We start from the raw sequence: 23,400 nt of genomic DNA on the forward strand, positions 1-23,400 counted from the left end.
TAGGCATGTGGGCTTCAGTAGTTGTGGCACACGGGCTCCACAGTTGTGGCTCGCGGGCTCTAGAGTGCAGGCTCAGTAGTTGTGGCACACTGGGCTTAGTTGCCCCGTGGCATGTGGGATATTCCTGGATCAGGGCTCGAACCCATGCCCTCTGCATTGGCAGGTGGATTCTTAACCACCGCACCACCAGGGAAGTCCCTTCACTGCTTCTTTTAAACAGCGTGTTTTTCTTTTATAGTGAAAATTACAATTTAATGTTGTCTTATTGTGATAAATATATTGTTTCACTTCAAATAATTCTTTTGAACTAGAAGTTTTACTGATTTTCATCTAATACAATGTCAGCACAAAAATATCAACCTGCTATGACATAATCCATTTAAATTAATTTACAGCAAAATTTACCTTGACTCTACAGGGAAAGGTTCATAAAGAAATTTTTTGTAAAAGTCTTTCTTTATGTCATGAACCAGAATTACAGCTTTGCCTTGGTCATCAAACTGAGGCCTCCCAGCACGCCCCATCATCTGGAGTACATCTATAAGAAAGAGAACAAGAGGTATTCTGCAGTGTGGCATGTAGCACAAGAAATATTGATGGATTATAGCATGTTTCTACAACACAACAAAATAAAAGGGAGAAAAGTATTTTAAGACCAGGGATGCTCTCTCTGATGCCTACTACTGAGTTCCCTAATAATTAAATAATTAATTCACTATGATAGACAACTGAGTCCCCAAACGAGTCTTACAGTGTGTAAAAGTAAGAAAGATCAAAGATTCCTTTAGGTAAATGTTTAAAAATGCTATTTAAGAGTTATAACTATATAACTCTTATATAGGAAAACCTCTTCAGCAGAGTCATTTGCTTATTTTTCCCCATGAATAACGGATCCACTTAGGCCTCCTCTTCTTCCCATCCACTGTATAAAATTTTTCTTTTATACTGCAGGAGTCTCTGAGGTAAGTAATGATTGAGAAATGATACAGATTTTATATGTATTCACTGAGCTGAAATACACATTTGGCCTATTTTCCTGTTCAAAACTCACTGAAAATGCTTTTATCAAGTTTTAAAATATGTTAATAGACTGTTCATGTACAAGTTATAGCAACAAGTGCTTTGGTTCTAGAAGTCCTGTAGGAAATATCATGTCTAGTGAGGGAGATTTAAAATTAAACATAATGTTTACTTATAACTTATTAAGTCACTAATTCCTACTAATCAGTACTTTTATCTATTTATAAATTTAAAACAATTACTCGTGCCTTTGACATTCACTAACACACTGGATAAGTAAAAGTAAATAAAATGGCTTAATACTTTGGAGTAATATTTTTACTGGAAACAAAAAATTTACAATTTGTTCATCACTGACATGTGACCAATTCTCTAAAATTTAATTCATGCAAATTCAAATTATTAACGCTAAAATAGACGTTTAATGTATTTGAAAATTTAAAAATATTACCTGTAATGGGGAAATCCACATATCGTCTTGTTTTTCCATCATAATATTCTGTTCCTTTAATAATTACTAAATGAGCTGGAAAGTTTACACCCCAGGCTAATGTACTTGTAGCAATAAGAACCTAAAAAATAAAAGATAATATCTTATATCTAACTAAAATACAACTTTTAAGTTACTTTAAAATATCTGTTCATGGAAAAAATTACCTGAACTTTACAATTTACAAATAGTTCCTCTACTGTTTTTCGGTCCCTCTCATGTAGTCCAGCATGATGCATTCCTATTCCGAAAGCAAGTGTCAGCTTCAGGTTGGAATCTCTTACTGTGCCAATGATATTCTCCATCTGCAAATAAAAACACAATTACAAGATGTCAGTGCATTAGCTTCACATTTTTCATTTTGTTTTTTTAATTCTTATGCTATATGGGCATAAAAATATAGGTCCCATCTGCAGTTATGATTAAAGTTAAATTAGTTGAAAAGAATATCTACTTAGTGAGAATGTATACTGTAAATTAATTAAAATGTAAACGTTATCCCTTTTATTTTTATGCATCAAGGAAAAAATCTGTACTCATTACCCCTTATTGAGTAACAACTACTAAAATGCTATAATACTGCCTAAAACGTTTCGGTGTCTGTGTTGGTCTTGTTATAGAAAAGACCTCTATTTTTTGCCTCAGTGATAAAAATTTAGAAAGTATGGGGGGCTTCCCTGGTGGCGCAGTGGTTAAGAGTCCGCCTGCCGATGCAGGGGACACGGGTTCGTGCCCCGGTTTGGGAAGATCCCACATGCCGCGGAGCGGCTGGGCCCATGAGCCATGGCTGCTGAGCCTGCGTGTCCAGAGCCTGTGCTCCGCAACGGGAGAGGCCACAACAGTGAGAGGCCCGCATACCGCAAAAAAAAAAAAAAAAAAAAAAAAAATTTAGAAAGTATGGACAAAAAATTAATGGGAAAAATCAGTCATAATCCTACCAAAGAGTAGTCATTCAAATTTAGGCTTTCTCACTGAACTTAGTGACCCAGGGGCAAGTCACATACCTTCTCTGAGCCTCAGTTTCTTCATTTAAAAAATCAAACTGGTATATACTTTTGCTTACTTCTCATTTCTTTAATCAACAGTTCAGTTAAATACTTTTCATATTTACTGTTTGACTTTTTGGTAAATTATCTTTCCGTTTATTGAGTAGCCTTTTTCTTATTGGTTTGTGATAGCTCTTTATGTATTAAGGGTATCAACCCCTTGTCCATCACATGGTATAAACTTTCATCCAGTTTTATAAGTACTTCATTTTATTTATTTAATTTTTTTACTTTATGGACTTAAAATTTTAAATTGGTCCCTTATTTTTTTTTTGCTTAGAAAACTTTTCCTCATCTTGAGATCAAATACATATTCACCTACTATTCCTTTAACTTCTGTTATAGTTTTTACATTTAAATAATTAACTTGTAATTTTGTAATAGAAAGTATGGTAGAAATCTAAGTTTATTTTTCCTAAATAGTTAATTATTCTAGCAATATTGGTTAAGTAATTCCTTACCTCACTTACTTTAAATGCTAACTTTAGCATTCAGAATTCTTATACATTCCAGTTTTTGCATTTTAAAACAGATTGCATTTCCAGCCTCAGTTTAGCTCATTGAATTTTATATGTGTAAACAGTTTCTGAAACTGTTTCTGAAACTTCTCCAGTGGAGAAGGAACTTGGAAGTAGGCATCAATACATGTATAACTATTATATGCCTGAAGACTGAGATAGAAGTTGGAAGACTGACATTATTTTCAGACTTCATTTCCTTTTTGCCTTCTATTATTAATCACCTCGAATATACACAAGTATACCTGCAATACACTTATGCTCCTGGCTCTGCATAAACCAGTAAACAGTTCACAAAATCTCCATCTAGAGAAACTTCAGGTGGCTGCTGCCATTTTGTTAAAAATTCATAAGACAAACATATTCAGGGGGGAGGGGTAAATTGGAAGATTGGGATTGACACATACACACTACTATACATAAAATAGGTAAGTAACAAGGGCCTACTGTATAGCACAGGGAACTCTACTCAATACTCTGTAATGGCCTATACGGGAAAAGGATCTAAAAAAAGAGTAGATATATGTATTTGTATAACAGATTCACTTTGCTGTACATCTGAAACTAACACAACGTTGTAAATCAATTATACCCCAATTAAAAAAAAAGGACAAACATATTCATATAATGAAGCATTCCAACTGTTTTCATTCTTACTAATTTTATTTTCAATGGTTGGAAAAGTTTTCCAAGTCTTTTATGTGGGAAAAAGTTGTTTTACTCCAATAATCAAAAAAAAAATAAAAAAGAAAGATGGAGTTTGGCTTTATAATAATTATTAATGTATAAAAAGCACTGCATAGACTAGGTAATATTTTAATAACATACACATCAGAAATCTTATTTACCCACTTTCCTGAATTGAATGCAATGTATAAAGAATTCATTCTGTTTCATAGTCACAGTACCGTCACCTGATATTCCTGCATTATTTTCTTTACAATCTGTTTAGCAAGAATATGGAAATGTATTAATATAAATGCTGACTACAAATGCATGCTATAAAGAAAGGTACTGTCCTGTCTCATAAATTATGTTAGCTGTTTTCAAGTGACTGCCTATAATCCTTTTTTCGTTCAATAGTTCACTGCATAAAATATCTTCAATTTACACTATCAAGAATAATTCATTATTCTTACTCTGACAATTAGTTTCGTGATTTTTCAGTTTCACAACTTAAATAGCAGTGTGTATGTATAACTTGTATAATTTGCAGTATTCCACAGCAATGCCAATCATATCCAAAAAATAACATACCATTTACCATAGGAAAGCTGAGGAATCCTGTGGCAGGAGGTTTGGTGAGGCAGTAATATCGCGTCCTTTCGCATCAGGGAAGCCTGGCTGTTTCTCATTCCCTTCCCCCACTTTCACATAAATCAATGCATTAAAAAGAACTATTTGCCTATCTAAACTGGTAATGACCTAAAATCCTCATGAGGACAATCACAGAAAACAACTTCATTTATTACACGGTTACTGTGGATGAATTCTGAATTATTTGTACATCATAAAAAAAGCAAAATTTATAGTAATGTTATTCAATCATTAAGCATAAAATATTACAAGGACAGTCTTTTTAACTTTGAAAATATAATTTTTGATTAGATTATATGCATCTTCATCCCTACACTTAAAATAGGTTTCATCTGGATCAAAACAACATAACACAAGCAAAATTTTTCAGGAATTTAGGATAATGAAAGCTTAAAACGTGATAATAGATATTATTTGTTGAGTACTTATTATGTGTCAGGCATTGTGCTTATCACTTTACAAAGATTATCACACTGAATCCTTTACATACATATAGCCCTAAAGTAACACCTAATTCTTTTATACAACACACTATGCTTCAAGTTAAAAGACTCAGTGGCCTTGAGTACTATATAGTAGTCTTTCTCAATTCTGGTTCCCTGAGAGAACTGAGAATCACAAAAAAATATCTGAATTACCATCTTCTTAATTTTTCCACGGATAGTTAGTACCATTCTAGATGGTTAGGAGAAAAGTTCATTTATTACATTCATTGGATGTCTTAGGACATGAAGGCTTAATTCTTGTTAAGAAAGGCTGCTATAGAATTTTAAAAAGAATAATCATGTAACTAAAACACTTTGATAGAAGAAGTTTTAATTCCATAGTTCATTTCTGTTCAAGGAACAACTGCTGTAATGTGCAGGTATCTTTCCGATAAGCGGTCCTTGAAATACGTCTGACTGTATGTTAGTTAAACCAAAAATTTTTTTCCGTATTATAAATAAAAACAGACCTATGCTCCTCCAAGCAGTGGTCTTTCTTTAGGGTGTGGGGGAGAAGGCACATATGTAAACTGTTGAACCAATTACTTTAACTTAATAGAAATTTTTTTTATATTTTAAATTTATTATACTCAGAAAGCTTTTGTAGAAAGATAGGATTCCATTTAAGTAGATACATTACTCTGTGCCTGAAATACATTCCAGTCAGAATATAATTCAGTGAGTTGATGACAATGCTGGCTCCAAAAGAAAGGAGGAGACCAGATTGGACAAGAATGAGCTAACAGATTGTGCAGCCCAGTTCTGTCCCTTTGAGTGTGATATATTGTTTCAAGATGCTAAAAACCCATACTTTCTCAAAGCGTATCTGTTGTGCTGGTTTTCCCATTTTCACAGAATCCTCATTATCAGAACTCTGTACTCTTTTCAAAGCACATCAGACTCAGACCATATGCCACTGAATAATGCTTATCAATTGTATAAAACACTCAATAAAAGATGTACCATACAGAAGAATAATGAAAGTTACAAAGACTTTCTTTTTTAAAAAAATAATTAAATATATCACATCTGGTACAGATGTTAAATGAAGTTAAAACATTTCCTCATAATTACTTTTATTCTTAAAATACACTTTTTATGATAAACCCTACAGACTGAAGGGGAAAAACTAAAATGAAAGAAACCTTTAGAACATTCTTTTGATCTACTAATAGGAAAAAAATAAAATTAATTAAAGGTAGTAAGTTTCCAAACTTTACCAATACACCTCAGAACATATTCTCTTGCTGCCCCCTCTGAAAACCAAAACAAGCACACCTCAAAGTAATTTATGATACTGTTAATATATAAATACATTTATAAATGATTAAAAATACAATTATATGAGAAGTAAATATATAAATGAAATCTAAATAATAACATGTAAATCTTTGCTATTGTCTGCTAAATAAACACAATACTATTTTCAATGTCTGCTTTTAGGTTAACTTGATTCTTAATAATAGAAATATCAAAACTGGGCTATATAGGGCTGAGATATTACAAATTTTTCCTTATTAATGTTTTCAACTTAATTCACTATGCTATTGGTAATTTTTGAGTATACATTTTATGCTTATTTCAATTTCTGGTGAGTTCAAATTCCAAAACATTCTTGGAGAACATTTTTATACATCTCTGCTTTTAAAATGCAGAGAAAGCTGATAAAAGGGACATTATAGAATTGATTTTCTAAAGTAGCACAATTTTAAATGAACAAATACTATATTAATATGAATTAAATTTGTGAAGGACCACAAGCAAAAGATTATAAATATATGACCAAATTTTACCAGTGCTTTCAGCAAAAAGAATCTATCTGTTTAAAAGATGTTATTCAATGTAATAACATTTATTGAATAATTAACTCTGTTCCAGGCCTGTTCTATGTACATTAAATGTACTAATACATTTAATCCTCGCAAGACTCTTGTGGGGAGAGATTATCATCCTTTCACAGATTAAAGGATGAGGCTCAGAAGTGAAACATCCCACTTGCAGTGGGAAGTCAGTACTGAATCCAGGAAGCCTGGCTCTAGTCCATGCTCTCAACCACAATGCCACCCTCTAATCATCACATGAATGAGGGATATTTCAAATAACTACTTGAAGTAATGACATCATCCACTTGACTTAGGGGTGGACCACATTGTTTTAAAAGGTATACAAAGAACAGATAAGAGTTGAAATAATGAGTAATGTCCTAGACTCACACAGCTGGGGAACGTTATGCAGATGATTTGCAAATCTATTTTTTCTTTATTATTTGAGTATTTCTACTCCCACGCCTCAAAATGAAGAATACTTAAAATAACATTCTTTTCTAAACTAAGATATCACCTTTCATGATTGAGAACGGCACAGCTCTTGTTGGTTGCTTGCATTTGATATTTTAGCTACTGACTTGCGTCCCCGTCAAATGACACACACCCTTACTTTGACTTTTCCATCTTCTCTAGACAGTATGTTGTCCATGATTCCATTACTGTGCGGGACAGTAAAAGAACATTACTCTGAGACAGCCACTCTGGTTTTGAGCTCCCACGCTGCGCTTACTTGCTTTGTGCTATTGGGCAAGTCACTTAATTCTTCTAAGTTTCAGTTTCTGCATCTGTAAAATTGGGATAACAGGAACGACCCTCCCAGAGTTCATGATTAAATGGGATAAGTCTTTAGTGAACTATAAAGTACTTGATAAATACAGCAATTATGACTAAGCATAATAAGAGCTTTGCCTCTTTAGTCAATAGGACATATATGATATCAACTAAGACAAAATAAAAAAGAACAGTCTCCTATCTTGAAGCTGCTCTTAATTACACAAATATTCCATGAGACCCAACTCAGTTCAATGTCCAATGTTCAGCAAATCTGTAGATAATGTCTGTTTTGACAATATTCTGAGCCTAATAGTTTTCTTTATCGGGTAGTCATTAAGAGGTCTGAAGCTTGATCAAAATAGAAAGCACTTGGGTGAGAGTTTTGTATCATGACCTAAATCTATTTTAGTTTGATAAAACAGATTGTTCAAGTTGAAAATGTGGTTACCCTACATTAAACTCAACTTAATTTCTGATTTTTAACAATCTCCAAGTCCATTTTCAAAGCCTGGTACTAACTTCTTACCTACAGGAAGAGGTCAATATATATATGTTGAATGAAAAAGCAAATGAATCAAAGAAAGCTATAGTAAAATGTCAGTAGTAGAAACTCCACCAAATCTGAACTTGTGATCATTTTGTGTAAAGCTAGGCTATAGTTCATCTTTGTACGTCTATGAAGGTTTTACTTGTAATGAGGTTGGGTGAGTTATGTTTAGCTTAAAATGAAATAATTTTCAAGCGTCAAAAAATTCCTTCAGTATTAAGCATGCGGAAATAACACCAATTATACTTTTCATGAACGTGCCCCTCCTGTGTACCTATGCTACAGTTTTTCATTAATTCACTTTGAAGCGTTGTGTAAATTTATAATTAGCACATTTCCTTAATTATATTCAGTGTCATCTGTGTGAGTCTTCTAGCCAATTAATTTGAATTAACAAGGTTTAACAATACGATGTTCCAAGGAATTCTTGTCTTCTATACTCCTCCGACTTTCATGTTATCCACATCTGGATTCTTTTCCTATCGTGCTTCAGGCAGAAAGCTATCCCCTTTCCTGCTTCAGATTATTTCCCAGCATCTACCTTCTCGTGGTACCGCAGACTTTAGAACTCAACTCAAACATTGTGGTCCAGGACCTTCAGGGCAAAAAGCCTTGTAGGATTCTGTTTCATTCATTCCTACTTGTAAGGATGTAAGGGGGGAAAAAAGAAAAAAGCTAGTTGTCTTTGATGTGCTTTTCTTTTAGCTACCTGGACCTTATTTAACAGTGTGGAAGAAGAAAGGGTTAGCCCTGCTGCTAATTGGACAGACACACAGAGGAGTTGAGGAGAATATAAGTAAGACTGAAGAATAAAGTCTAATCTTCAGCCAGGGTTCTGCTTTCCCATCCCAGATATGCATCTCATGCAAGGTGTGAGTGATGAAATAAGCACAGTATTCTGAGTTTTCAATCAGTAAACCCGCTCAGAAGAAAGGGTGTTCCCTCTGCTCTTTTATCTTTCCAAGCAGGTTGGCAACCATCCAGATCCCAGCACCATTCACCCTTGCACGTCAAACCAGATTGCAGAGTTATTTGGCAGAAGCCAATGAACCACACTTGTTAGGCACTAAATTATAACTAATTAAATTACATAGAAAAGCTTCTAGAAGGAGCTGTATACGCTATTTGCTTCCATTTCCTTCCCCTCCCACCCATTTATCCCTCAACTCCTTCCAAACTGGCTTATGTTCACAACATGTCACTGACCCTACTTGCCAAGTTCGTCCAAGATGTCCAAGTGCTAAATCCCACCGGTGTTTCTCTGCTCTCATCTCACTCAGCTCCCATTAACATCTGATGTAGTCAAGCACTCCTTCCTTCACGAACCCCTCCTGTCTACAGTGTTCTAGGACACTGTGTTTCCTCACTGGCACTGCTTTCTCAGGGTTCGTTGCCAGCTCATTTTCTACCTAAGCTCACAATGAGAGAGTCCCTCAGGCCTGCTTTTTGATCTCCACCCTCTCTATCCGAGGGTCTCAGGTGCTCACCTGGGCTAAAGGCTTGCAGATGCTCCCAAGTTCATATATCTCACATCCTCTGTGGGTTTTACAGACTTCCGACATTTAACTGCCTTGAGATCTCCACTTGAAAGTCTTGGAGATACAAATTAACATGTCCAAAATATAATTTTCTTTTCTTTTCTTTCCTTTTTTTTTTTTTTTAAGCTCAGATCTGTCTTCTCCGTCTGTCTCTCTCCATCCTAAATCTGTCTCCTCCTTCCTCTCTATCCTACAGTCTCGGTTCTCCCCATTTCAATAAATGACGCTATTATTTACTCAGATGTTTAGGGTTAATAACTGGGGCACCATTCTTGATTCTTTTCAGTTCTTGAATCTCCATTTCTCATCTATTAGAAAGTCCTATTGCATCTAGCCCCAAATATATTTTTTCATTCCCACTGTTACCGCTCTAGGTGGCCCCTAGGTCACCACCATCGTTAATTCCATGCTTACTTCCACTTCAATCCATTTTCCACTAAGCAGCAAAAGTGATCTTAAAATGTAAATTGGGGTATGTAATTTGTTTAGCTTAAAACCTTTAACGCCCTGGAACACTCCTCCCTCAGATACCTGCTTAGTTTGCTTCCTTGATTCCTTCAGTTCTTTGTTCAAAGGTACCTTCATCAGGGAGGCCTTCTCAACTTGTATTAATGTACAACATTCCATTACCATCTTTGGCATTCCCTATTCCCTTTAACTTGCTTATTTTTTTCCCCCATGTGAATTATTACAACTTGACATACTTGCTTATTAGCTATCACTCCCACTAGAATGTTAATTCCATAGGGCAGGAACTTTACCTGACACCTGACACACAGAAGGAGCTCAATAAATGTTGGTCTAATAAATGAAAAAATGACTGTCTTCCCATAGTATTTAGAATAAAAATCCAAGTCCTTAACCATGGGGCTATGGCCTTGCATGAGCTGGCTCCTGCCTGTCTCTCAAGTGTAACTTGTAGCACCCTCCTCCTGCTTATGCGGCTCCAGCTCAACCGATCTGCTCACTGTTCCTTTAACATGCTGTCCCTTCACCTGAAACGCGGTTATCTTCTCTCTTTGTGTAGCCAGCTTGTTCTTATGCTTTGGTGCTCAGCTTAAATGTCATCTCTTTAGAGAAGTCTTCTCTGACTAATCTATTTAAAGAAGTCTCCCATTCCCCTATTCTATTCCATTTCTTATTGGTTTCTTCCATACAATTTTCATAATTTGATATCACCTTATTTATTTAATCATGCATATATTTTAAAATTTCTACTTTCTTCACTTAAGCTCTTTGAGATTTGGGATCAGTAAGGCTAACACACAGTGCTTGGTAAGTTGTAGACATTCAATAAATATATGTTAAATAAATGAATACTTTACAAATTCTCTTAAGAGCTACCTATTGATTTAAGTTAGAGGATTATTTAATGGATATTTTTGAGCGGGGAGAGAAAGAATTCCTGACTATGTAATACCAGGTAACCTTGCAACTGAAGGTGCTGATCACGAACTGGATGTTATCTGAGCTATCTAGCAGCACTCATCATTATTAGAAATAAAAGGAGCTGATGGAAGAATATCATGAAAGGTGATCCATGAACCCTCCATGTGTGTGCCTATTCCTGCCATACTATCCCGACTTCAACCTATGTACCTAGGCCCCATGGGGTATTTCTTATGTCAAATTGACTGAGGGGGAAAAAATTCCAAATTCCAAATGGCTTTGAACAAGATTGTGGCACCATAAGAAGTACACTGATGTGGTATTATGGTCCTTTCACGGATGACTCTAAGGAAAGGAGTAAAAGTTGAGTGTTATGTATTTCCTTGTCACTTTCCTACAAAGTAGAGATGATGCAAATTGATGATCCATCCTTTGCTCTGTAGTTACTGGATTAGCCAAATGGTCAGGAGCTTGGCAAGAGTGCTATTGGAAGACAGGTGGCAAGAAAGGCAGAAGTTTTAGGGAGATGAACTTTTAGAATGGTGCTAGAATAAACAGCTACCTATATCCCATGAAGATGTTTACCAAAAAGTTAACAGCAGTGTGGAAAATGCTGTTAACAGTCAAGTGGGCATCTGAGGGTACCCAGCAGCTTCCCTCCCAGGCCCCAGGTCTTTGTGCAATGGTTTCACGTACTAAGTGGCTCCACGGTGGAAGAGATGAAACTCTGCCTGGGCTAAGCATGGACTTTCTCTTCCTCAGGCCGACCCACTACTGCCACTGCTCAGTGCCCCATATGCCACCAACGCAGACAACCCTGGGCCCATTATAAGTACCTTCGCCATGGGAACAGACAGCTATCCGGTGGTAAGCGAATTACACTGGACCCTTTCTATCACAGAGGGGACATCTATTTGAGATGATGTCTAGAATGGACACTACAGATTTTGATTCTCCTATCCTGCCCATCATGTCCTGCCAGTGGCTTCAATGGTAGGATTACTGAATGCTTTATACATCTTCATGATATCCTGTATGATAATTTTTCTGACTGAAGAGTTCACATCATAGAGAAAGATTAAGACAATGGATGCCATGGGATCCACTGTTCCTATTATGTCTCTCATTACCCAGAAAGAGCAGGTTTTATAGATTAATGACTGAGTGGCAGCTGAGATACACTACTTTGGCAAGGTTGGGGTGTTATTTTGTAGGATAAGGTGTATGCTCTGAACTACGCAATCATTAAATGATACTACTTCTCTCACTGCCAGAACATACAGTTCCAGGAACCAAGTAGTCAGTGTGTGCCGATGTCTTCTGCAAACATAGCTAATAAACCACTTGGAAATTTTTTGTTGCCTTTCCCTACACCTCTAGCTCTTCTAGTTTACAGACAATATCCAAGGGATGTAACAATTTACTTGGAAGCTGAAACAGCCACAGGGCCATTTGAGGCCCTTATGCTACAGGGTGAGCAAGGAAAATATGGTCCTGGTGTAGTTTAGGTGACTGACCCTGATGGAAAAACTGGGCTACTGCTATACAATAAGGGGAAGGAAAACTTTGAATGGACCTCAGAGAAATCTTCTCACATTTGGAAAATAAATCGAAGTTCTAAAAAAACCCTATATACTAAGCATATATGAACATCCAATTTCCAGTGTCTCAGTAATGTGGGTTTTGGTAACTCCACTGGATAAAGAATCGTAATTAGCTTAGGGGCTGGTTGAAGAAGTGTACAGGTGATGGATAGCAGAGAAAATAAACCACAAATATCTTTTTAGTTCCCCAATCAGTTGCAGAAACAAACACTGTGGTCTCTACCCTTGCTATCTCATATATGTACTAACATATTTTATTTCTTTATTTATTTTAAAATTTATTTATTTTATTTTTTTGGCTGCATTGGGTCTTCATTGCTCTGCGTGGGCTTTCTCTAGTTGTGGCGAGCAGGGGCTCTTTGTCGTGGTGCATGGCCTTCTCATTGCGGTGGCTTCTCTTGTTGCGGAGCACGGGCTCTAGGCGTGTGGGCTTCAGTAGTTGTGGCACATGGGCTCAGTAGTTGTGGCTCACGGGCTCTAGAGCACAGGCTCAGTAGTTGTGGCGCATGGGCTTAGCTGCTCCGCAGCATGTGGGATCTTCCCGGACCAGGGCTCGAACCCGTGTCCTCTGCATTGGCAGGTGGATTCTTAACCACTGTGCCACCAGGGAAGCCCTGCACTAACATATTTTAACTAACAATATGTTAGATATATTAACTAATTTCATTTCTCTTTCCTCTCCCTATCCTCTACTGTTGAATATAGCATGTGTTAATTGTGGGCAACTTTATCATTTAGTCCATTGGCTAGAGAATATTGAGAGAGGATTGCCAAAGAACCAGAGGGTGACTGGATATAGTCAAGAGATCTAGGATTAATGGATTTAATGATGAAATTTTCAGTTGCCCCCCTTGGGGAGGGATGAGTGGATTTTGGTTATATGAGGGAGAATTGCATTGTTAGAAGAAATTTGTTTTTTTAAGTGTAGGTTTGGAGAGACTGTGTATCAGTGAGTTTGGACAAATAATAGACTACAGTGAACCTTCACTGCTTGTACCTACACTGTTTATAGACAGCCAGTATCTGAAAATCCCTCAGTAGAGGCCAAAGTGAAGAAGATATTCCCTATTCCTGCTGCATGCTAGAGACTGAAGTTCAGGCATTCAGATGTTTCTGTCTTGAAACTGAAGCTTGAGAGAGTGAGGCAAAAGCCCAACAATAGTTTGAGGTTAATGGTGGAAGTGGTGGCTGTCCAACTGAGAATTCAAGAGACAGGACAGCACATGCCCACAAACTTTTGAAATCAGTGCAAGAAGTCTTCATAATGGCAAATACGAAAGGGCATTACTTTTGGGGTTTTCTCAGTATGATTTCATATCAGTGATCCACTTGAAGAGGATCTGCTTCCTAATACTTTACTTTAGGTAAAGTAAAGAGACTTTACTGGGTTAAAAAGTTAGATGGACAACTCCTTTTGTCTTTGCTGAGAAACAAAATACAACACATATATTCTTCCTTGGTCACATTCTCTTTCTCCAGCCTCTTCAGATTTGCCCTGGCTTTCTTTACTCCCTCACTGAACCTCTCCCCTCCCACCTCCACATCTAGGGACACTTTCTGACTTCACACCATTCAGTTTCAGAATGACTTTGATGCAACCCTCTTCCACAAGCACCCTGCTTCACAGCTGCCAGGATAACTGCTCCCATGCTTACTCTGCCTCCTTGAATGATCAAGTTGTCAACACTAGAGTCCTAACCAGAGTACTCATGACCTACCACAGAACACCAACCTGACACTGTCCAAGGAGCAGCAATAGGAATCGTCATCAAGTGTCTAGCCCCGGATATTACAGAAAATAACTCTTACAAAATTAAAGTGCTAAAAAGTCCTCCTAATTTAATTATTTAGGGGATTCAACAACGCACGGAAACACCTGCTTTATAGGAGGTTTTGGTATAATCAGAATGAGTTTGCATAATAATTGGTTATAAACCCTCGGAAATTTTGATTTTAAAGGTGATTGCTTTTAGAGGCAGGAATAAAAACAAAGCCTGGGTTGTCTTATTCTTGAGATGGGCTTAGTGAAACAAAATGTGCAGAAGTGGCAATTTCTAACTGTCCTACCTTAGCAATGAAAGTCTATGAAACAGCAGAAACCATGCACATAAATTCTATGGTTTCTAATGAGCCTTGGTGATAGATTCTTGGGTTAAATAAAAACGAAACAAAACAAAACAGAGAGGTAGTTCCATATAATGGCTGAGCTGTCCAGAATTCCTTAGGTCTCATACCTTAAAATAAAAAAATAAAGAATAGTAGAGTTGTACTATAGTTGCGGAGAGCACATGAGGTTCACATGTGAGGTTCCTGTGAGTCACATATGTGCTAAAGGCCCAGCTCTTATATATATGAGCAAACATCCCAAAATGGATTCAATAAGTAGGTACCTTGCACCTTGACTTCTAAGAAAAGTCTCCATTAGGAACACTGTTAGGGATAAGACACAAGAAGAAAACAAAAACAAAAAACAAAACTAAGCCTAGATAGATGCTGCACATAAACTAAACTGTCAATATTCCATACAACTATTTTTCAGCATTTGCCTTCTAAGTCAAGATACTGTTTAGACAAAACAGGGTGATTATTTGGGCACAATAATTAAATAACACAGGACAAGGAACTTTTGACAAAATTATTTTGATTTTAAATGATCTTGAATTATACACCTTGTATATGCCTACAAGTCACAGTAAGGAACTAATGATGAAACTTAAAAGATAAAATGATAACTTTCACTCTACTTCATGGAGTCATGTGATACCTTTTATATGAAGCTAATTTTGGGGTCATCTGTGGTGCTATGCAAGAACGCTTTGAAATATTAACTATTATTAGTTAACTAATATTAGTTAATGTATGACCATAATATACACAGTACCATCCAACAGGGGTACTAACCCTAAATGAGTCATGAGATGTGGAAGGGGAGAAATATGTGACTGTTGACACTGACACTAGTGGGCTAGGAGCAGCATGTTTACTGTTCTTCAGGCTGCGTGAGATGAGACAGGGGAGGTGTGCAGGGAGAAGGAGGACAATGCAACAGTTTTATTACCGATATCAACTATTTTTTCATCATAACTCCAACTAGGAGCATATTTTAAAAAACTGGAAAAGTATTAGAAAAGAAAAATCACTGTCTACAAATATATGGAGGGGAGGAGGTATACCTACGTTTAGAAGTATTAGAAGGAATCACAAAGCCCATATAAACAGATTGTATCACATAAAATGCAAAAACTGCTATTCGAAAAAACAACTAAGATAAATGACATTCAGTGAACTACCAAAATTTACTAATAAAGTAGGTGAAAGATTAATACATATGTATAATCAATACATATACATGGAAAAAAGTGACATCATAAGGCATACCTCATTTTACTGTGTTTTGCAGATATTGTGTTTTTTTTTTTACAAATTGAAGGTTTCTGGCAACTCTACGTTGAGCAAGTCTATGAACACCATTTTTTCAACAACATTTGCTCACTTCATGTCTCTGTGTCACGTTCTGGAAGTTCTCTCAATGTTTCAAACTTTTTCATCATTACTATATTTGCTACAATGAGCTGTGATCAGTGATCTTTGATGTCACTACTATGACTACTGAAGGCTCAGATGATGGTTAGCGTTTTTTAGCAATACAGTCTTTTTACATTAAGGTATGTACATTCTTTTAAGACATAATGCTATTGCACTCTTAACTGACTATAGTATAGTGAAAATATAACTTTTGTTATGATCTAGGAAACCAAAAATTTCGTGTGATTTGCCTTATTGCAAGGTTTGCTTTATTGCAATGGTTTTGAACCCAATCTACAATATCTCCAAGGTAAACTTGTATAGTTTTAGGGGAGTGTGTGTGTGTGTATGTGTGTGTGTGTGTGTGTGTGGTATTTTAATTTGGTAAGGCTCCCACACAAGTCTATAAGAAAAACTGCTGTACTGCAACAGATAAAAGCCCAAAGGAAGGAAGGGACAAAAAAGAAAAAAATTAAACAAATATATATAAAAAAATGTTCAACCACAAAAAAAGTAAGGCACACATAAACACTAAAGCAACAAGAGACATTTTATGTATAACAATAAATTACGACAAATGAGGATGTAGTGAAACTGTTACTCTCATATACTGCTGACAATTCATACATCAATAGTGATAACCACAATTACTATTGCCCTTTTGGAAAGTAATTATCAGTGTATATGAAAAGCTATAAGAATGTCCACATTATCCGACTCATTGGTGTTAACCTTAGAACTTTATACTGAGGAAATAATTCTAACAAAGAAAAACTTATAATAATAAAGATACATAATTATTTAATTATAGAAGAAAAATACAATGGAATAGCCACATAATAGAATATTATTATATAGACATAAAAGAATTTAATGACAGTTATTACTTAAAGGATAACAACAGGTTTTTAATTTTCACACACTTATCAGTGTTTTCTAAATTTTCAAAAATGGTCATGTTATATAGTTTATAAAAAGTTAATTTTCCAAAATTGATTATAAGTTCCATGAGGGCAGTGAACACTCAAATATTAGAGAAATCTTAGCTGAATATTAAAATATGCATAGGTGATGATGTTAAAGGGAAAAATACAGGAATAAATATGATGTAAAAAAATATTTAGTGGAAAAATACTGGAAGAAAATCCATGAAAATATTAATAGTTTTAAGGTGGCAGTATTTATGCATTTTCTCTATCTTTTCCACAAATTTCTGTAATGTTATACGAAACTTTTAATATAGATTAAAACTAAACATACTTATATGCGTAATTTCCATTATACTACAATACAAACTAATTCAACATGTAGAAGAAGTAGAAATAAAATATGCTGCTTACCTCTCTTTCATCCATATTCAACCACTGCTTTGGATCTTCTTCAGTAGCCAGAAAGGCTATCAATTCCAAAGCAGTAAGACGAGTTTGACGTCTTGATGAGACAAATATCAGAACAGGTTTGGCTGGAGAATGGCTTCTAATTGCTGTTGAAAAGTTGTGGAAAATACAATGGTAAGCCACTTATACCAGAATCCGAATTTCATCAGGACATCAAATGGACACATGAAAACTAATGGTGTAAATGATTTAATTGAATTCATGATTTGGTCATGAAGTATAGCATTATTTGAGCCACTACCTGGATCTGACAGCATATTGGAGAAATGATAGGAAAGGAAAGGTAGCTGCCTCTGCTCAGGGGAGTATTCTGCCTAGGACAGGGAAGACTGACCTATCTCGACTCCCGGTTCTGTTCTGAACTGCCAAGGAAGGAGACTTAAAAGCCGACTCTCCATTAATAGCTGTATATGGATACTAAATCTCAGGTGGGGTTTTCTATTTCTGAGTTGTGCTTCTGCTTGCCTGAGCAGTGATATTCCACAGTTAATCGGTCCTGGGGTCTGAAGAGAGAGTCAAGTCCTGGGGCGGGTGGTGAAGAAAAGCCACAAAAAATTCCTTTTATTTTTGTCCTGTTGCCAGTAGATAGAAAAATTTAGAGAGTTTGTATCAATAAATTAGTCAGAAGAATGTCTTCCTTCTGTTTTTTCTAAAAACATATGTGTAAGATTTCAAGAGGGAAGATAAGAGAATGCAGAAGAGAGCTCAAAAGAATACCATGCTTGAATCTATATCTGAGTGACGAAACATAGGGAGTAGACACACAGAAGATGAGTAATTTGAAAACTGGGTAATAAGACTGAAAATATTACTTAAAGAGCCACATAAATCATTTGACCTAATTGGAGTTGAGGTTTCTTTGCTATGCATAGCCTCCAAAATGCTGATAAGATGGCACAAGTAGAATTTATACTTAGGTGTACACAGGTCTCTTAAAACAGAGTTATTAAAAACTTTTATTTTATATAAAAAGTTCAACCTCCTTGTAATATCTTGTTTGAAATGTGAACTGCAGAATTTCTTTTTATGGGCTAAAAAACAAGGTTCGTAAATGGAAATGTTGACAGGACTTTGACTATATTTATACCCTAAGAGTGAGAAATAAAGCTATCACAAAATCGTAAATCTAAACTGAAAGAAATATAGTGATCCACTACAGGTATAATAAATAGTTTACAAGGACAGCTACTGTACTTATGCCATATCTAGAGAAGTGCAGGTATAGGTTATTTACTATTGATTTACATAACACAAAATGCTTCATTTCAATCACTGGTTTGCAATCAGCCATTCCTTAAATAAATATAAGCAATCTACAATACATACTATGAAAAATGAACACACAGTTTATCAGAATTTATAGAATACAAATGGTAATGGTTTGATAAATCATATTAGAGATACAACGTTTAAAATACACATATTAGTACAATATTGGTATCATTTGTACACATAACCATGAATGAATTTGCCTCTTTTTAAAACCTCAACATTTAATGGATTTTTGCTGCTGCAAGAACAGGTGTGGCTGAACAGCTCACGACAGATTTATTAGTTCATTAGTGATTTTGTACAATGCTTCTGTGGAGGTGTAAATAATCTGAACTGCCAAGATTGGTCTCCAGTTCACAATCAATACTTTGCTTCTGTCATAAGGCTAATTACAGCAGCTAAAAAGTCACCTCACAACTGTCACCTCACAATCAACAGCAGTTCACGTTAGGGAATTTATTTTGGAGGTTATTTTTAATTGATATAATAAATATTCCTTATGCAGCCTAAACATGAAAACATGTTTTAGTAAGATAGGAGTGTTACTCTCAAATCTTTCTTGCTTGCCTAATTTGTTAGAAAGGGAAAAACAAGACAAAACATATAAACAGATGCATTGCCAAAAAAAGTACTGAAATTTTTAAGATGATTTCTGATAAAAATCAATATTATGTGAGTTTTTAAAACTTGTACCCTCTATCATTTACTCAAGCTACTACCATGGTACCGTAATAAATTATTTTTAAGACTAATTTGATTATTTTAAAAAGTTACATACATTTATTCTACTACAAAGACATTATCACTTATGAAATCTAATTGTCAATAGTTAATTCAAAATATATTTATACTCCTTAACAGTTAAGGTAAATAGTTTTAGATATTTGTAGAAGTTGGAGCAGTACCACCCTTTCAAAGAAACCCACATCATTTAGAATGCATTTAAAGGCTACCATACAAAATGGTTGGTATTTCATTCCAAGAATCTGAAGCTTACCCTGAAATGTAGGCTTATTCATACTAGCCATACGAGGACAGTAATGTTGACCTGGGAAACCCTGAATGTGAACTTCCAGTGGAACTGGACGCACTGATGGTCGGAAGTTGAACAAGCCCATCTAGAGTAAAAATGAGAGAGAAACCTTTCCAGTTTTTATACTTTAGTTTATAGTGTTATAGCACCTCCTTAATATAGCCTTGAGCCATACTATTAAATGCCTGATTTATCAGTCTTCCACATACCTGACGAATGTTGAGCCAGTCAGCAAGGTCTCTGGCGTTAGCCAATGCAGTAGATAGTCCAACTATTCTAACAGGCTTTTCTGTGTGAGATGAGATGAAATTCGTTCGAGATACAATGACTTCTAGAACAGGGCCTCTTTCCTCCCCTAAGAAATAGGAATAATGTATGTTAATCATTTAACACAAGTTCTGATGCTGGCTGCTGCAAGTATGAAGAGTCGAAGTTTGTAAACTGGACTCAGATATAGTGGCACCCACCTAGCAGATGGATCTCATCTATGATGAGAATAGTGACTTGCTTTACATAGTTCCTATTCTGCCAGCTTCTGCTGATTCCATCCCACTTCTCTGGTGTGGTGACGATAACGTCAGCCTTGGAAATGGATTTCATATCAGGAGTTACATCCCCTGTTAGTTCAATAACTCTGGAGAAGAATAAAAATGATCCCTTTAATTTTTCAGGTAACACATGGACTTGGAAAAGCAAAAATATGTCTTTCAAAATAAAATTTTATTATGCTTAAAACTACTTTATCTCCCTTTGATTTCTGAAATTTTCTGACTTGAGTCCAAAACAGATGTTTCTTAATAATTCTAAGATGATTTCCTTCCATAGAATGAAGAATGTATAAAAGCAATCATTGAAATCTAACTTTTATGCAGACATGCAAGAGTATCAACCTTTGCTTTGATTATGTTTACAAAGTCTCTGCCCTATGTGATTTTATAGAGTTGAACTCATACCTCCTCCATATGTTGGAATAAACACCTTTCTAATGAGGGAAAGTGTTAACTTATTAAGACAAAAGGAGACATTCATTAAGAATATGATTATGTCTATCAAACATTTAGAGAAGAGCTAACACCTATCCTTCTCAAACTCTTCCAAAATATAGCAGAGGGAGGAACACTCCCAAACTCATTCTACGAGGCCACCATCACCCTGATACCAAAACCAGACAACGATGTCACAAAAAAGAAAACTACAGGCCAATATCACTGATGAACATAGATGCAAAACTCCTCAACAAAATACTAGCAAACAGAATCCAACGGCACGCTAAAAGGATCATACACCATGATCAAGTGGGGTTTATCCCAGGAATGCAAGGATTCTTCAATATATGCAAATCCATCAATGTGAAACACTATTTTAACAAGTCGAAGGAGAAAAACCATATGATGATCTCAATAGATGCAGAGAAAGCTTTCAACAAAATTCAACACTCATAATAAAAACCTTCCAGAAAGTAGGCATAGAGGGAACTTACCTCAAAATGGTTAAGGCCATATATGACAAACCCACAGACAACATCATTCTCCATGGTGAAAAACTGAAACCATTTCGTCTAAGATCAGGAACAAGACAAGGTTTGTCCACTCTCACCAATATTATTCAACATAGTTTTGGAAGTTTTAGCCACAGCAATCAGAGAAGAAAAAGAAATAAAAGGAATCCAAATCGGAAAAGAAGTAAAGCTGTCACTGTTTGCAGATGACATGATACTATACATACAGAATCCTAAAGATGCTACCAGAAAACTACTAGAGCTAATCAATGAATTTGGTAAAGTTGCAGGATACAAAATTAATGCACAGAAATCTCTTGCATTCCTATACACTAATGATGAAAAATCTGAAAGTGAAATTTAGAAAACACTCCCATTTACCATTGCAACAAAAAGAATAAAATATCTAGGAATAAACCTACCTAAGGAGACAAAAGACCTGTATGCAGAAAACTGTAAGACACTGATGAAAGATATTAAAGATGATACAAACAGATGGAGAGATATACCATGGTCTTGGATTGGAAGAATCAACATTGTGAAAATGCCTATACTACCCAAAGCAATCTACAGATTCAATGCAATCCCTATCAAACTACCAATGGCATTTTTCACAGAACTAGAACAAAAAATTACACAATTTGTTTGGAAACACAAAAGACCCCAAAAAGCCAAAGCAATCTTGAGGAAGAAAAATGAAGCTGGAGGAATCAGGCTCCCTGACTTCAGACTATACTACAAAGCTACAGTAATCAAGACAGTATGGTACTGGCACACAAACAGAAATACAGATCAATGGAAAAGGATAGAAAGCCCAGAGATAAACCCACACACATATGGTCACCTAACCTTTGATAATGGAGGCAAGAATATACAATGGAGAAAAGAGAGCCTCTTCAGTAAGTGGTGCTGGGAAGACTGGACAGCTACATGTAAAAGAATGAAATTAGAACACTCCTTAACACCATACACAAAAGTAAACTCAAAATGGATTAAAGACCTAAATGTAAGGCCAGACACTATTAAACTCTTAGAGGAAAACAGAGGCAGAACACTCTATGACATAAATCACAGCAAGATCCTTTTTGACCCACCTCCTAGAGAAATGGAAATAAAAGCAAAAATAAACAAATGGGACCTAATGAAACTTCAAAGCTTTTCCACAGCAAATGAAACCATAAACAGGATGAAAAGACAACCCTCAGAATGGGAGAAAATATTTGCAAATGAAGCAACTGACAAAGGATTAATCTCCAAAATTTACAAGCAGCTCATGCAGCTCAATATCTAAAAAACAAACAACCCAATCCAAAAATGGGCAGAAGACCTAAACAAACATTTCTCCAAGGAAGATAAACAGATTGCCAACAAACACATGAAGGAATGCTCAACATCATTAATCATTAGAGAAATGCAAATCAAAACTACAATAAGATATCATCTCACACCGGTCAGAATGGCCATCATCAAAAAATCTACAAACAATAAATGCTGGAGAGGGTGTGGAGAAAAGGGAACCCTCTTGCACTGTTGGTGGGAATGTAAATTGATACAGCCACTATGGAGAACAGTATGGAGGTTCCTTAAAAAACTAAAAATAGAGCTACCATACAACCCAGCAATCCCACTACTGGGCATATATCCTGAGAAAACCATAATTCAAAAAGAGTCATGTACCACAGTGTTCACTGCAGCTCTATTTACAATAGCCCGCACATGGAAGCAACCTAAGTGTCCATCCATAGATGAATGGATAAAGAAGATGTGGCACATATATACAATGGAATATTACTCAGCCATAAAAAGAAACGAAATTGAGTTATTTGTAGTGAGGTGGACGGACCTAGCGTTTGTCATACAGAGTAAAGTAAGTCAGAAAGCAAAAAAGAAATACCGTATGCTAACACATATACATATGGAATCTAAAAGCAAACAAAAAAAGGTCATGAGGAACCTAGGGGCAAGATGGGAATAAAGTCGCAGACCTACTAGAGAATGGACTTGAGGATATGGGAAGGGGGAAGGGTAAGCTGGGACAAAGTAAGAGAGTGGCATGGACATATATACACTACCAAATGTAAAATAGTTAGTGGGAAGCAGCCGTATAACACAGGGAGATCA

At 35.8% G+C, this 23,400-nt stretch overlaps 1 protein-coding gene across 1 annotated transcript in view; it reads right to left on the reverse strand.

The window, feature by feature from the left end:
- The window catches only part of ASCC3 (activating signal cointegrator 1 complex subunit 3), a 333,359-nt gene that overhangs the window by 89,708 nt on the left and 220,251 nt on the right, over positions 1 to 23,400 (reverse strand). Inside the window, exons 27-33 of the mRNA XM_082669278.1 lie at positions 20,249 to 20,415; positions 19,991 to 20,136; positions 19,746 to 19,866; positions 17,420 to 17,562; positions 1,678 to 1,815; positions 1,472 to 1,592; positions 406 to 538 (exon numbers count right to left, since the gene is read on the reverse strand). Of these exons, the coding sequence (XP_082525404.1) occupies positions 406 to 538; positions 1,472 to 1,592; positions 1,678 to 1,815; positions 17,420 to 17,562; positions 19,746 to 19,866; positions 19,991 to 20,136; positions 20,249 to 20,415 (969 nt within the window). The remainder of the gene's footprint in view (positions 1 to 405; positions 539 to 1,471; positions 1,593 to 1,677; positions 1,816 to 17,419; positions 17,563 to 19,745; positions 19,867 to 19,990; positions 20,137 to 20,248; positions 20,416 to 23,400) is intronic.

This window comes from Grampus griseus (assembly GCF_964374135.1).
Source record: "Grampus griseus genome assembly, chromosome: 13".
Lineage (NCBI taxonomy): Eukaryota > Metazoa > Chordata > Mammalia > Artiodactyla > Delphinidae > Grampus > Grampus griseus.